Genomic DNA, 17,407 nt, shown 5'->3' on the forward strand with positions numbered 1-17,407 from the left:
CTTTTTAAGTGGGAGAACTTGCACAATTGATGGCTGACTAAATACTTTTTTGCCCCACTGTATAACAGCTTCCTCTGTTTTTCACTAGATTTTGGAGTGTTTCTGTGGACCTTTTTTCCCATTCATCCATTAGAGCATTTTGAGGTCAGGCACTGATGTTGGACAAGACCCTTTTCTTTTCCAGCATGACTGTGCCCTAGTGCACAAGGCATGGTCTGTAAAGACATGGTTGGCACAGAGCCCTGACCCCAACCCCATCAAACACCTTTGGGATGAGCTGGAATGGAGATTTTAGAGCTAGACCTTCTCGTCCAACATCAGCGCCTGACCTCAAAATGCTCTAATGGATGAATGGGAAAAAAGGTCCACAGAAACACTCCAAAATCTAATGAAAAAGAGAAGAAGCTGTTATACAGTGGGGCAAAAAAGTATTTAGTCAGCCACCAATTGTGCAAGTTCTCCCACTTAAAAAGATGAGAGGCCTTTAATTTTCACCATAGGTACACTTCAACTATGAGAGACAGAATGGGGGGAAAGAATACAGGAAATGACATTGTAGGATTTCTAATAACAAATGCTCTACTGGATGAAGTATTTAGAATGCTATGTCATAAAAGTCCCAGGTAATTGTAATGTTCAGGTGTCCCATACTTTTCCCTATATAGTGTATGCAATGCTGTTGATCCAGGCCCATGTCAGAAATTTACCATAAATATTGTGCACCAAAACTATTAATGGTAAATGTTGGACATGGACCTGGTTACTGTACTGATACTGTGTCATTTAATCCAAATAACTATATGTGGGTGTTTTGTTCCAGCAGGTTGGCACTGTTTGGTATAAACAATGTCTTCTCGATTGTTTGAGGGCAAATCTCATGCATCTGTCTATCAAAAATACAGATTCTCTGCTCCACAAGAAGTCCAGGACATTATTTTTAACTACATGGGTGAAAGGGTAAGGAATATTCCAGTTCCTCAAAGCTTCTTTTAAATAAAGCACAGGCCACGATGGCTTACTGTATGAAAATTTCAATGTACTGCTCTTTTCTTACAGACGTTAATGTGTTGCGCTAAAAAAAAAAAATAAAAAAAAAAAGCTAAACATTACATTCACGATGTAACTATTCTTGGTTTAGAAGAATATAGGGTTTGGAAAATCCAAATGCCTGTGTTTGTGTTAAATAGGATACAGACATGTGAAAGGATGTAACTGAATGCCATCTTCATCTTTTATTCAGTCTCTGCATTCACTTACCCAACTAGGAAAAAGATACATAGTTAACTCTTCCAAGACAACGGTGATAAAGATTACTGCCGATGGCCCCTTAACATTATGAAGCACTTTTATGCAGTTGATTCATGTTACAAGTCACAAACAAACCTAATTTGCTGAGTTTATACAGTACAAAAACCTATTTGGTATTGAAACACATGGGGGGAAAACTAGATGCAACAGCAGATAAAAACTGTGTGACCAAGATCCTAGTTACAAAAAAGATTTACTTTAGCTACTTTCAGTAAAAAGCGCTAGATGACATTTTAAAGTTCAAGAATGTAGGTCAAGCCTAAAGACATGATGAATGATGTACATGTCAAGGGTGTATATTGGTCATTTTTGCTGTAACAAAACATATAAAGAAAATTCCAATAATGTGATATAAACAACATGTAGATATTAATGCAATAATGTGAAATACATACAGTCACATGAAAAAGAAAGTACTCCCTCTTTGAATTATATGGTTTTACATATCAGGTCCTAATAACAATCCTCTGTTCCTTAGCACGTCTAAAAATTAGGTAAATACAACCTAAGTTGAACCACAACACATGACATATTACACAGTGTCATGATTTATTCAACAGTTGCCAATTCTCCCAGTAGTGGCCGTCGCAGCAAATTCACCCAAAGGACAGGCCGTGTAATGCTCAGAGAACTTACATCTCAGACTCTACAGGCCTCAGTTAGCATATTAGATGTTAAATTTTATCACAGTACAGGAAATAATCCAGGTGTTGCAATGGCCCAGACAAAGTCCAGACCTCAACCCGATTGAAATGCTTTGGTGGGACCTTAAGAGAGCACAATAATGTGAAAAGATTAGTTCACGTCATTGCTGCTAAAAGTGGTTCTACACGTTTCCACTAATGGCTTCTCCGTTTTGGCTTTGTTTGGTTTTGAATGCAATATGTCATGTGTTGTTTATCTGAGGTTGTATTTACTAGTTTTTGAGACCTGTCAAGGAATTGATGATTGCTTTTATGTCCTGATATGTAAAACCATAGAATTCAAAGAGGGTGTGCTTTTTCACATGATTGTATATTGTTGAGTAATCTCTTTACTTACATATGTGAAAGTTCACTTGAATTGCAGTGCACATTATTCATGTTAGTTGTTGAAGCATATTATTTAAATAAATGTGTATTCTTATTTTAATACAACCCTAGAACTTAACTTTCTGTCTTAGAATATGGGACAGGAGATATATTATTCCTGAATATGCTGTGTCCTTTCTCCTTCTTTACCTAGCTGACAAAGCCATATGGATTAGCAGTAGATGTCGGTTGTGGAACAGGACAGAGTACACGAATTCTTGTCCCTTACTTCCAAAAGATTGTGGGAACTGATATTAGCCAAGCTCAGATAGAAGAAGCCAGGAATGCCGATCATTTTCCAAATGTGACTTACAGGTTAGCCAAATTCAGTAATCGCATAGTAATTTTGAGAATAAAATATACATTTACATGTTTGTAAATGTAATGAGAATGCACATTTCTAGGCAACCTACAGTCTTTATTTTATCAGTGAAACCACTGGCAAGAAAACTAAAACTACCATTGTTTGTGAGTAACAACAAAGCATTTATTTTATAACACTGGTAAGCCTCACAAGTGTTTAACTAAATATTAGTTAATATAGTAATACAATGAATGTAACAGTCTTATCAGACATGTTGACTCCTGCCTCTAGGCAAAGATGCATTAGGAATGCATTGACATGTTCGCAAAAACACTACAGTTCTGCCTGACTGAAGTCAGGAATTGGACTCTGGGCAAATCAATAAACAACGTTTCAAAATTAAACACTGCTCATTTTTGTGGCAATTTTTTTCTTTCCTTTTTTTAAGTAACTGGTGAGCAATCTGATTGCTTCACTAGTTCCTAAAAAAAAAAAAAATAAACCCGGGCATGACTGTACATTATTTTTGTTTTGTGTTACATGATGTCAAGCTTCATGGCCACTGCACTGTATTTATGACCTCCCATACCCTTGGCCCAGACAATTATGGGTCAGGAACAGATTATTATTATTTTTTTTTTTTTCAGCATTCACCACAAACAAAGGGAAAGGAACATTTTTGAAGACACAGTCAATGCTTAACTTTTAATATACATCATTAAAAATACACTGATTACAAATTAGACCTGTCACCATGGTAACTTATGGGATGGGAGACTTATCTTGTACTATAGTATTATAAGGGGAAGAGAAAAGAAGGGAGAGAAAACCTAGACAAAGTAAACAAAAAAATGTAATTATATAAAAACAATGACTGATTTTTGTCTTGGCTATAAGTGAATTGATTGTGTAGTATGATGTTTGAAATATGTTGTGTGAATGCTATACAGCAGGGGTGTCCAAGTTTTTTCTGCAGTGGGCCACTTCATCAGAATGTATACGTGCGTGGGCGGCACTCATTTTTCACTGTGAGAAAATATGGCCTTGATTAAAATAAAGTAAATGACACAAAACCTTTACTTTTCCTCTCACTGATTTCTGGGCCTAGTGTTGTGACTACAAATTCAGGATAATAAAAAATGAAATGGTTCTATTTATTCTAGGAATGCACCAAAATGAAAATTCTGGACCAAAACATTCACGGTTCACTTAGCCATAACCTAAAATGACCCCCACCTTTAAAAATAATAATAAAAACTCACATTTGGACAAAAAAACTAGCAATATGACTTGGCATGATAAGAGTGTGATTGCTAACAGCAATCACACTCCTATCATACCCAGGCAACCAGTAAATGCTGGTACCTAGACATGATGGGACTGTGCTTGCTGTGATTGACACTCCTATCATGCCAAGTCAGCCAGTACATGCTGGTACAGGATGGCTGTAAGTGATGTGCAGACCTCATATTGCTGGCAGCATCAATACACAAGGGGGGCAGCTAGCCAGGTTTCCGCATGTACTGGCTGACTTGGCATGATAGGAGTGTCATTGCTAACAGCAATCACAGTCCCATCATGCCTAGGTTCCAGCACTTACACATCCATGCTATCACACACAGATTCATTCATTCATATACTCATTCATTCCCTCAATCACACATACTCATTCAAACACCCTCCCCACCCCCTTACCTGCACTGCAGCTCCTCGATGCCGCTCACAGACTTCAGCAGGGGGCGCGGCCTCCCTCTGCGTTCTCTGGTACTGAACAGAGGAATCAGGACTGGAGCAGACTCATGTGATGTCACGTGAACTCTGCTGGGTTCCGCTTCCTCTGTGCAGTACAAAAGACCCTCCCACAGGTAAGTAGCAGGGCTCTTGTTGTAGCAGGGCTCGAGGTGCGGCCCGCGTAAGATCGGTTGCCCTGGCCGCATGTTGGAGGCCCCAGCTATACAGAAATCGCCAATCCAAATGTGCAAGATAATGAAAAAAAAATATGTACGTGACTGAATAACTATTGGTACACCCAATGTACACTAAAGTAGTGCTGCTGAATTGGTGATGCTATAGTCTGTATTAGCATCCTAATATGTGCTTACACACACAACACGCAGATTTTATTAAAGTCTATATATTTAACCTGTCCCTTCCAATGTTATATTGATTGAATACATAGCTTAATGTATAACTTAGTTTAATCAAATGTTCTTATTTCAAAGATGAAATCATCTGCTCCATCTGTTCTATAGATGCTGACTGTGCCATGATAATACCACTTAAAAAGGGTTTATTCATATTCACTAATGGAGTTTGCAAAAGAGTTGTGACAGTTCAGCTCACTGAAAGTACTATGTACTGTGAAGGACCACTTCTGTCTAGCTTCTCTATCAACAGTAGCTTGTTTGGCTATGCATAATATATGAATAACTTTTTTGAGAGTTCATGATGTACTTTTTGAAGCTTTAGATGAGTGGTAGGCAAGTCCCCCCCCCCCATTGAAATAAATGGGAAGATTTTACACATGGTCACTGGGGTCTACAAAGCATTCAGCAGAGCCATGACTGGAGTTGACAGGAGGTGATTATATCCTGTACAAGCGCAAATGCATTTGGGGGATTCTGCAGGAATGCCACATGGGTTTGCAAAACTGACCACACACAAATTTAAAGGGTCCACTCACCTATCATATAAGTTAAGGGCTGAAGTGTTTTATCACTTTTTCTATGTTTTATTGAACTCTAACCTCCCCTCTAATTTAACTATTTGCACAAATTAAATATTGGTTTTTCGGGCAAGTAATGTTTTCTTTTGATACACATGCATATAAAATATAAATACATTTACATATAGTACAAAAATTTGGGAAATTCACATTGTTCACCTATAATAAGTATACACTTTTGCTTGTGAAAATGGAACAAAATGAAGTACTATACTCAGGTTTTTGTCCTAATTTTGGAAACCACTCATATGAGTTTGACTTTAATCTAACTTGGTGTTGTGCATGGCTCAGCATACCAGATTCATCCACCAGATATTGTGGACCGAAAAAACAAGGATGGAGAGATGTTTTTAGTTGGTAGCAAGATCTAGTCCACAGTGACTTGCAGCGCGCCAACTGGTAACCAGGGCTTTAACCATGTCAAATTCTTAAAATTGATTTGCTCACTGTATTAATGTGTGTATGTAAAATCAGGAACACGTTCAGCAACCATACTGACTCATAATGAATAATTTTCAGATATATGTTATCTGTAACTAGACAACATAATTCATGGTGATCTAGTTAAAGTTGCTGACACATACTTTAAATATACCTTTATATATGGCTTAAGACAGAAGCTAAGTATTTCATAATGTCTCTAATGCATTTACAGAATGTTAAAGTTGGAATTAAGGCTGCAACAACTAATCGATAATGAAAATCATTGCCAACTGATTTCATTATCGATTAGTTGAATCGATTTTATCGATAACCCCTCGTTTTTATAATCCAGTTCATTCAGTGTGACTCATAGCAGTTACTACTAACCAGTCCCTCCCTACAGTCACTCTGATGATTGGCCCCACCCCTTTCTGATTCCCAGTCCCTCCCTGCAGTCACACTTTCAATTGCCCCGCCCCTTTCCTTATAGCATCCACACTGCTCAGCAACTCATCTAACAGTATGTATGAAATTAATATTTGGCTGCTGAAAGTTAGGGGAGGTGGGGGTTAATTGAGAGGCAGTTATACTTAATGGGGTCTTTAGGGTTAATTTAGGGGCAGTTATGGTTATTGGGGTCTTTAGGGTTAATTTAGGGGCAGTTATGGTTAATGGGGCCTTTAGGGTTAATTTAGGGGCAGTGATGGTTAATGGGGTCTTTAGGGTTAATTTAATGCTGAGGACTCAGGGTTAATTTAATACGGTTAACGTAAGGTGCAGTTAGAGGTAAAGGGGGGCAAACTAAGGGGAATCTAAATCCTGGGGCAGTGAAGATTAATCCTGTATTTATTTATAATAGTATTGTGTCAGTGTGCTGTATACGAGTGTGTGAAAGTCTGTGAATCTATGAAGGCACTATGGCATATCTGGGGGGTATAAGGCATAAATATTTTTATCAAAGTTTTTTTTTTTAGTCTGCTGTTTGTTTTTAATATCCTTTTTGTTTACATAAATTTTTTTTATTCGATTAATCGAACAAATTATCGGCCAACTAATCGATTATGAAAATAATCGTTAGTTGCAGCCCTAGTTGGAATTTACCCTGTGAATTAAAAGGATCAGTCTATTTTCTAATTTCATACTCTCATTAATAAAAGTATGAATTATTGTTTTAATATTGATTGAAATGCAAAGAACAACCTACAAGAGAATACGTTTTTACAGTGCGCAAAACACAAGTTACTACTATGCTTATTTCCAGTGGTCAGATTCAGCTAATTAGTCAAAAAGGGTAGTGGGAGCACACGACTTATGTACAAAAAAAATCATATGCAATTTGTTAATTTGAACTAAACGATACAAAAAACCAAAATAACACAATTTCTATCAAATTACATGATCCATTTAAACAGGATTGAAAACACAATACTCAAAAAATGGACAGATGACAGCATGTAAATGATAATGTTGTCCAGACCTGAATCCCAACTCAATGGCATAACTTTATTGTATTTAATTATTAAAAGCCTTGTCTATGTGTTCTCTTCTGTGGGTGACTGGGTAATCTTCCAGATGCATTGGAAATCAATTAGATAATACTCTCACATGACAAAAAAAATGGCAAAAAAGTTATGCAGTGCCCATAGATGTCCACGTATATACCCTTGGGCATCTACAAAAAGTAATTACGTGTGCAATCTCAGTTATATGTTCTTTTACAGTAAGTTATAACTAGAAACTTAAGTAATTTAGAGTGCCAGAAGTGTAGATGCAATTTTGTGATCAGCTGCAGTGGGGATTAAACTGAAAAGAGGGAGGAACAGAGAAAAAAACAAAACTATTTTAGTTTTAGTAAATAGTAAAAGAATAAACAGACCCCAGTGAGGCTATCATGACACGATATAGGGTACTGTCGGGTTACAAGAAGGATCTCTGAGATCCATAAAGACCTTAAAGGATCTCCATGGAACGTTTATTAAAGAAAAAGCTTCAGTTGCTAAGGTGTGAAAATGCCTAGTAATGAAGGGTTAAGGTATAGTAAAACTCTGAGAAATGCTAGAAAATAACATTAAACCTTAGCGTGCCAGCTAAGAGGGCCTAAGATGACAACTACATACCAAGCAGTATTGTATCAATGTCGAAGCAAGGCACTGCTCTCACTAGTGTTTTTTGCGTTAAAATCTCTTTATATGTATTAGTAATATAAAGCGAATTGCAAATTGTTTTCTACAAGCTCAAAAAATTTCACATCTTAAACAACCAAAAATAGCTAGAAAAGAAACAGTGAATATGGAAAAAAAAGACTTATTTTTGCAACATAGTCTCTATTGGTGACTTAAAAGAGAAATTTAAAGATGAAAAATATCGCAGCAATGTTTTGACATTTAAGGAGCATTTAACATTAGTTTATTCATTAACTATGTAGTCCTGATAAATATTGAATATGTATAAATGTGATGCCAATGCACACATGTTCTTTCAACAGTGCTGTATTGACTTTGTAAGAGTGTTTAAGGTCAAGCAATCCAATATGGCTATAGCGGGAACATAAAATATACAGAAGTCTGCTACACATGTTCATCTAATTATGTTTGTCGTTAATCTACAGAGCTGATATCTTTCCTTCGTAGACAAAAAAATACTGTGGTTTGAATTTGAAGTCTGAGGCATCTGCAAAATGATTCTTTTATCTGTTATTATAGTACATGTATCTGTTGTATTCACTCTCTGAACTCCTAGGGGAAGAGAAATGCATTAAAAAGTATTTTGCAGTTAAAAAGTTAAACCAAGCATGTGGGTGACATGATTCCACAATGTTTAGTTTTCTCTTTGTGCTAGAGATGCACAGGATGACTAAATCTTCTTTTTTATTTTTTTATTTATTTATATTTTTTTTTGGAAGAGAAGAACATGGAAGAATAAGAGAACCTTCAGAAACTGATGCTTTAACCCCTTCAGTACCGGGACGTACCTGGTACTTCCTGGTTAACAGTCACCGGTAGACCGGGACGTACCAGGTACGTCTCCTCCAAAAAACGCCCCCACATCACCACAATCGCGGTGATCGTGGGGGCGCTGCTGCTGCTGTCTGCCCAGGACTCCTGGGCAGACAGCACAGCCTGTCTAAGCCCGCCCCCAAGCCCACGATCACTCCCACGGAGTGATTTTGTAGGCAGAAACTGGCAGCTTCAGGCAGCTTCAGGGAAGGGGGGGGTATTGAATGGGTCCCCACACAGGTGTGGGGACCTGATCCAACACCCCCCTGCTGCCTGATCGCTCCATGAGAGCGTCAGTGCAGCGTTAACCCGTGAAGGGGTTAATTCCCGTTTTTTAGGGGGTTCTGCTGCTGGTGGTCTGCCTGGAAGCCCAGGCAGACCAGCAACAGCAAAAACGAGCCCCCAGAAGTCCTCTGATGAGTCCTGTAGGACTGATCAGAGAGACTCCTCCCCTACAATCTCCAGTCTATTGGAGATTGTGTCCCAGCTGCCAGAGGCAGCTTCAGGGACAGGGAGACAGGGTTCTTTGGTCTCCACATGAGTGTGGAGACCAGACCCCCCCACCCCCCACCCTTCCTCAGTTAACCCCTACCCCCCTCTTCCTCAATTAACCTCTTCAATGCTGCGATTGTGTATGACCCCCATCGCAGCATTGCAGGGGTTAATATTAGTCCCCACAAGCTTGTGGGGACTAAATATCAATCAATGCTGTGCTTCAATGGAGCATCAGCATTGAAAGAGTTAAAAAAAATAATAATAATAATTAAAAAAAAATGTAAAAAATAAAAAAAATTAAAAAAATTTATAAAATAATAATAATAATAAAAAAAAAAATAACAGCACTGACCTGAAAGTCCAGGGTGCTTCCAGGTCAAATGCTGGGCTGATCAGATCGCCCCTGGCCAATAGGAGTGATCGGATCATTATGGCAGCCCACGGATGACCCTGCTCTACAAAGAGAGAGGGGTCATCTAGGGTAATTATGAAAAAAACACAAATTATTAATAAAATGAAAAAATCATAATTATTACCTGATCACTTGTCGGTGACATTTTAAGTCGCTGATTATTGATCGGTCTCCCTGATTGATGTCAGCGGCCTAAACCTGTCACTTACAAGTAATCTGATGAAAAAAAATATTTAAAAAAATGTAAATGCACATGTTCCAGTTTTGCCCTCATAGCTTCCTCAAAAAATACATGAACCATGCATGTGAGGCCTTGTTGGAACCGGGGGGTGTTGGTGAACAAAATGTGGTGCTTTCTTCCACTGTTGCACATATGCTGTGCAAGAAATAAATTTTAACATTGAAATGTATTTGTTAAAAACGCAATAAAATAAATTTTCCGTGAACTTTGGCAGACATCAGTGAAGAAAACGCTAGCTGAAAACTGTCAAAACTACCCTAGTTGAACACCTTGACTTGTCTACTGTTCATAAATATATACTTTTATGGGGTAATTTACAGCAGGGGGCTTCCAAAATGTCCCAAATGGGATATGGGCCCAGGAAACCAATTTCTGAAAATTCCAAATGTGAAAACGAAAATGCGCATGTTCCAGTTTTGCCCTCATAGCTTCCTCAAAAAATGCATGAACCATGCATGTGAGGCCTTGTTGGAACCGGGGGATGTTGGTGAACACAATTTGGTGTTTTGTTCTGCAGTTGCACATATTCTATACAAAATATAATATAAAATCTAAAGCAACATTTCAACATATGCAAAAAAAAACCAAAAAAATATAAAAATACCTCAAAATTTGGCAGCAATTGGCGATAAAATCCCTGTTTGAAAAGTGTCAAAATGACCCTAGTTGTACACCTTGACTTATCTACTGTTCATAAACATATCATTTTGGGGGGTAATCAGTATCTGTGACAACTATTGCAGTTATTAGACTACCATGCCAAATTTGAAAAAAATTACATTTCAAAAACGTGATGCATGCCTTGCAATATTTGCCCTATACTGGTCAAAATAGATAAAAAATCCTGGCCATGTTGGGTGGTTTCCAAATCAGGACAACTTAATGAATATATTTGGGATAATTTTTTCCCATTGGTTTAATGTGTGTACAATTTGTATGTATACAAAACTGTAAAAAAAATGCGTTTTTTCATTTTTTCCCCACTTTTTCCAGTTTTTTTCAAACAAAACAATGTACTACCCAGCTTACTATGGTTTCAAATGAAAGCCCTACTTGTGCTGAAAAAAACAATATATGATTTGTGTGGGTGCACCAATTGATAAGAGAGAAATTACAGTTGAAGAAAGACATGGCAAAAACACAAAAACTGCTCCGGTCCTTTAGCGACACCTTAGTATCAAAATCCCGGTCCTGAAGGGGTTAAACCCTAATAATATGTTATGTGTTTTGTGTAGTGTGAGTCCAGCTGAGGAGTTGCCAGTAGATGACGCATCTGTTGATTTGATAACTGCATGTGCTGCTGTCCACTGGTTCGATACTGAGAAGTTTCTCAAGGAGGTAACAATCAACCTTTCTGCAAGTGTCTTGGGACCCTTTTCGTTTAAGCAAAATAAAAAAAACTTGAATTACTGCAGTAGTTGCTTGCACCAATCAAGTTCCATCATATTTCTGGTGGAAATACAAGCCTCCATTGCAAAAACATTGATAATCTTGTTATCATGGCATCTGTTAGTGGGTGGGATGTATTGGGTGTAAATTATACTAAACCAGTTAAAAATACTGATAGTGTTATTATCTCCTATTAAAAGTTGAAAAGTAATTAAATTAATGTCTGCTCAACCACAAACCAGGCAATAGTAATATTGCTGTAAGATTATGATGCACCATTTACACACAGGTTAACCAATTTATGATTTATTTAAAGAGTGATATGCTTAATATAAGTGATTTCTAATATATTAGTAAGTTATGTACACAATCATGTCTGATATTATATTCTAGGTTGACAGAATTTTGAAACCACGTGGTTGTCTTGCTTTTTATACCTACCTTCCTGATATGGAACTTCACTACAAAGACCGGTCAGAGCAGTTGACAAAGGTTGTTCGTGAGGTCAGTTGCATATTTGTTTAACTTCAATATACTATGCTAATATTTTTTGTGTGTAATATGCAGGAAATGTGAAATGTGAAAATAACCATTGAGTCAAAAGCATTGAAGAGGTTTTGACAAGACCTAATGGTGCATTATCTCCAAGTTGTACCTAAGCTATAAAACTGAGCATTTTATACAGGAATCACATCTAAATAATCTCACACATCTCCTCTTTTATTATTCTTTACACAGCTTATTTGTATTGTGGACTTAAGGTGAGACATATGATTTTACAAAAATGTAAAATATGAACATTGACTCCTTTTACAGTTGTCTTATAATAATAATATATAATCACACGAGGCCGCCCTCACTTAAGTGAAATAAGTGTTAAATAATGTAAGGTATGGATACAAATGTGTGAGCATTGACAAAAGTGTTTGGATAAAACATTACAGTAAACCACACATCCATGAGTTATATAAAATAACTCAGTGTACAAGGCTATCTTAATCATAAACTTGAAAACCTACAGTAAAACAAATTCTTTTCTTTTAAAACAGTTGCCTTTTTTCAGGTGCATGATACATTGGCCCCATATGTAAGTGAGAGAGTAAATCATGTCAAATCGGGTTACAAAGACATATTTGAAGCTATACCCTACGCAGACAAACAACGGTAAATCTGTGTTTTGTTGCCATTTTTATTCTTCTGTGTTGTGTGTGTGTGTGTGTTATAATGTACATTCAAACAACCCTAATTCTATGTTTATGTGGCAGGATGGAGAAAATAACTGTCAAAATACCAATGCCCTTGGCAGATTTTATTGGTCTTATTCAAACCTTCTCTATGTACCAGATATACCTTAAACTGGAACCTGAGAAAGCAAAAGATTTAATAGTCACAACCGAGAAAAGGTAAGAAAAATATTTTAAAATACTTGTAGTCGAAGGTAATAGCTTTTATTGGGCCAATATGGAAAAAAGAGTCTCAGTTTCAAAATGCCAAAAACGTCCAAAATGAAAGTGACTCTTCATCTTATTGTATGTTGGCCAAATAAAAAGTTCTCGCGTTTGACAAAATACATCATATTCCTGTGGACGAGTACAGCTACTTAACAATTTCTTGGTAAAAATCCATGTGTTGGTAACAGTGATGACCGTTGGGTAATGTCTGCAGTGTCCAGTTTGGTTGTGGTATGATGGAAATTCTGAATTAACCACATTCAAAGGCAGTTGAAAGGTTTTGATTTTTCTCCACTTTTGTTCCTGTTATCGTTTTGCCATTTCATACTTTTGTCAGTTTGGTGTAATTCATATATTAACATGTATAAACATATGATGGATATTTTCTTATGTGGATTTGACCAGACGGACCAGCCTTCACCCCCCATGGGCCGCCTATGACCCTGTCTGCAGTTCACCACTTTTCCTTCCTTGGACCACTCTTGATAGACACTGACTACTGCAGATGGAGGAACTCTCCACAAGAGCTACAATTTTGGAGATGCTTTGACCTAGTCGTCTAGCCATCACAATTTAGCTCAGATACTTAGGATTTTCCTGCTTCTAAGACATAAACTTTTACAGGACACAGGACTTGTGCAGATTGCATCCACATGATTTACCAAGCACCTAGATTGCACTCAGAGTGGTCTCTTCTCAGTTAGGTCTTCTCCCAGTTTGACATAGGTACACCCTTTACTTATGCTATACCCTTTAGGCCCAAAAACAGGATCAGTAATGGATAGACTGTCACAATACACACACATACGCTAATCTTGCAAATGGTTACCCATAAACACACATGCCTGCCCTTACACACATACATACACATTCACACTTACCCACACACTTACTTGCCCTAACATACAAACACTTTAAAAACAGACTCTCTCTACCATTTCTCCCCTGTTTCATTATCCACTTTCTGTCCATATCTCTTCTTTCTATCTATCTCCCCTCTTACTCATTATTATATTGGCCTATCCCCCAGTAACACACACACACTGATAAATTTTTACACACTTTATCACATTTGCACAGGCTTACACACTTACGCCAACACATGCACACACTAACACTTACACATAGACATCCGCGCCAACACATTTGCACATCCGTACTCGCGCACTTCCACATCCACATTTATGCACACATATGCGCTTACACACACAAATTCTAGCTCTGCTAACATAATTGCAACATAGTTTTTAATGATCAATTAGCCTTTTAAACATAAACTTGGATTAGCTAACACAAATGAGTGAAGGCTGCTTATGAAGGGCCTCTATACACTTATGAATATATTTAATTATAAATCTGCCGTTTCCACCTACAATAGTCATTAACAACATCAACTGTCTACACTGTCTAATGTCTAAAATCCATTTGATGTTATTTATATGGACACAATTTGCTTTTTCTTAAACGTCAGGACATTTTTAATTGATTCCAACCTTTTGAATGGTGCTGTATTCCGTTTTGTCCTGATCATAGACGTAACTTTTCCCCCTCTATATTTAATTTTTTTAAATTTTGGTACAACCTTTAATTAAGGGGTTTAAAAATTAAGGCTATTCCCCTATTTTCTCTACCGACCACTTCCGAGTCCCCGTCTCCTTTTCTGCAGTAATGCTTCTTCTCTTTTCTCTTCTTTTTCTGTCTTCTTTCTTAATCCACTTCTCCCCAGTATCGGCTCCATTAACCAGACATCCCAGAGCACTTCCTCAGAAAGTACTCAAAGAGGCCAGAATATTGCAGACTGATTTGCTGAGATTTGTTTTTAAGATAACAAATGTATCATTTGCCCACCAGTATTGCCAAGGATGTCTCTCAAGTGTTTAGTCAACAAGTGTTGCATTCTTTGTTTGTCGGGATAGATCAATATTACCTTTACTCTCATTTCAGGTTACTTGAAATCATGGGAGTGTCGTCCACTGAGACCAAAATTGATGCATTGATGACTAATGTTTGTTTATTGGCTTCTAAGCCAGTGTAATGACACAAGTTTCAGAAAATCAGAAAAGGTGCTTTGCCTGCAAAACTAATTTACGTATTAAACTGTACCAGAAAAATGTATTTCAAAAAGTTTTTATCAATACAAGAATGATAAAGCAAGCTATCTGTGTCTGTTTTTATTTTATTTAAAAAAGCATTGATTTTGTAACATAAAGTGAAATCAATGACAAGAAACATGCAACCTCTCCCTTTGGTGTTTAAACTTCAGTTGAGTGCCAGATTTAGCCAACAATGCTCTGTAATACCGTATTTGCTCGATTATAAGACGACCCTGATTATAAGACGACCCCCCCCAAAATCTGAATATTAACTTAGGAAAAAAGAAAAAGCCTGAATATAAGACGACCCTAAAGGAAAAAAGTTTTACCAGTAAATGTTAATTCATGTAAACTATTTTTTTTAATAAAAGCTATGATTGAGAAAAATATTTTTTTTGTTTTTATTTCTTGTATTTTCCAGCCTGTCCCCCAGTTACGCACATCTGCCCCCAGGCTTGCCACACCAATATGGCACTGTGGCCCATGATATGCCTTTTAACCCTCTATATGCCACTGTGCCCCATGGTATGCCTTTTGACCCCCTATATGCCACTCTGCCTCCAGAAATGCCTTATACCCCTATATCCCATTCTGGCATTTAGGGGGTTAAAATGCATATTATGGGGCAGAGTGGCATATAGGGAGGTATAAGGCATTTCAGGAGGCAGAGTGGCATTAAGGGAGTTAAAAGGCATTGTATAGAGCACTCTGCCTCCAGAAATGCCTTATACCCCTATATGCCACTCTGGCATTTAGGGGGTTAAAAGGCATATTATGGGGCAGAGTGGCATATAGGGAGGTATAAGGCATTTCAGGAGGCAGAGTGCTCTATTAAATGCCCCCTTAACGCCACTCCAGAAATGCCCTATGCCCCCATTTAACTAACACACACACACACACTCTCTCCCCCCCCTCCCCTCTCCTCTCTCCCCTCTCAGCCCTCTCTTACCGGTGCTTCCAGCCGGGGCAGCGGGTTGACGTCGCCTTCTGCTGCAGCCGGAAGGAGGTGGAGTTGGCAGCGGGGGTTTGTATGCGTCCGTCGCGTATACTTTCCCCGGCTGTCAGAGATCAGGGATCTCTGACAGTCGGGGAAGGTCTACGCGACGGACGCAGACAACCCCCGCTGCTAGCCACACCTCCTTCCGGCTGCAGCGGACGTTGTCTACGCGAATCGCGTAGACGTCAACCCGCTGCCCCGGCAATACAGCAGGAAGCACCGGTAAGTGTGTATGATGGGGGGGTGAGACAGGAGGATCCAGGTCCCCTATTTGAGGTCTGATTAGAAGACGACCCCGATTAGAAGACGAGGGGTATTTTTCAGAGCATTTGCTCTGAAAAAAACCTCGTCTTATAATCGAGCAAATACGGTATTTGGAACATCGTTTTCATATTGTTAAAAGCCTAATACACTGACATTTCTAAAATTGATTCTTTGTAAGCCGGTGTAATTATTATTCACAATTTCTGTTGCTTGTTTCATTGCATAGGATTAACAATCATCAAAAGATCAATGAAGTACTAACAAAAATACACATTGAGATATTGAGAGTTGTATTTCTTCTATAGAACACAGTTATTGCCCTTGTTCAAATTCAAGTGAGATAAAAAATGAAGACATTTTATCTACCGTATAATATATTCGAGGTCTGATTATAAGACTAAGATCCAGATCCTTGCGGTGCTGCAAGGGATCTGGATCCTTCTCTCTGGTAGCCGGTGGATGTCTGCACGCACACACCCTCCACTTCTGCCGGGGGTTCTATGGTGGCGCGCTGGTGTGACATGAACTTCCGAAGGGGCTTCTATGGCGGAGCACCGGAAGGTCCAGATAGCTCCGGAGGTTATCTATGCGCATCGCGGAGACATTCACCGGCTGCCAGAAAGGAGGCTCCAGATCCCTGCGCTGCAGAAGACCTGGATCCTCTTTGTCAGCCGGGGAACGTCTGTACGATGCACGCAGACAACCTCTGCTGCTACTGGACACTTCCAGTGTTCAGTCATAGAAGCTCTGGCGGAAGTCCCGGGTAGCAGCGGAGGTTGTCTGTGCGCATCGCGCAGACATTCACCGGCTGCCAGAAAGGAGGTTCCAGATCCCTGCAGCACTGTTTGTTGTTATTGTTCTTTAGCTGGCATGACTGCTTTTCTGCCTAGTGATTCTGTTCCTGCATTGCCTACCTGTGCACCTTAGTTTTCTGACTACCTGCACTGTGTGCCAACCTCTGGCTTGTATGACTACCCATATAGTGTACCAAACCCAGTTGTGTCTGGCCAACCATTTTGCAGATAACCTATACTGGATCTGTACATTACCTTCTACACCTGAGCCTCCTCACTGTTGAAATCATTTAAGTCCCTGTCCTCTTTGCTTGAGGCCCCACTCCTTGCTAGGTGGCTCAGGGCTGAAAAACTTCTGCAGTGAGTGTTCATTTGGTATGGCAGACATGACAGATGGGACTTAGTGGGATACACCCAAAGTTATTAAGAGCTCTAGAGTGTTCTG

At 38.6% G+C, this 17,407-nt stretch overlaps 1 protein-coding gene across 1 annotated transcript; it reads left to right on the plus strand.

Moving 5' to 3' along the window:
- Window positions 1–846: 846 nt before the first annotated feature.
- Window positions 847–14,849, plus strand: LOC149290642 (putative methyltransferase DDB_G0268948). Its single transcript, XM_089488441.1, has 8 exons — window positions 847–949; window positions 2,033–2,037; window positions 2,533–2,693; window positions 11,210–11,312; window positions 11,757–11,867; window positions 12,427–12,527; window positions 12,629–12,766; window positions 14,759–14,849. The coding sequence occupies exons 1-8, from the start codon at window positions 847–849 to the stop codon at window positions 14,847–14,849; spliced, it is 813 nt and encodes a 270-aa protein (XP_089344567.1).
- The last annotated feature ends 2,558 nt before the right edge of the window (window positions 14,850–17,407 follow it).

Source organism: Sceloporus occidentalis, unplaced genomic scaffold, assembly GCF_023333645.1.
Source record: "Sceloporus occidentalis isolate IW3139 unplaced genomic scaffold, rSceOcc1.0.p SCAF_38, whole genome shotgun sequence".
Taxonomy (NCBI): Eukaryota; Metazoa; Chordata; class Lepidosauria; order Squamata; family Phrynosomatidae; genus Sceloporus; species Sceloporus occidentalis.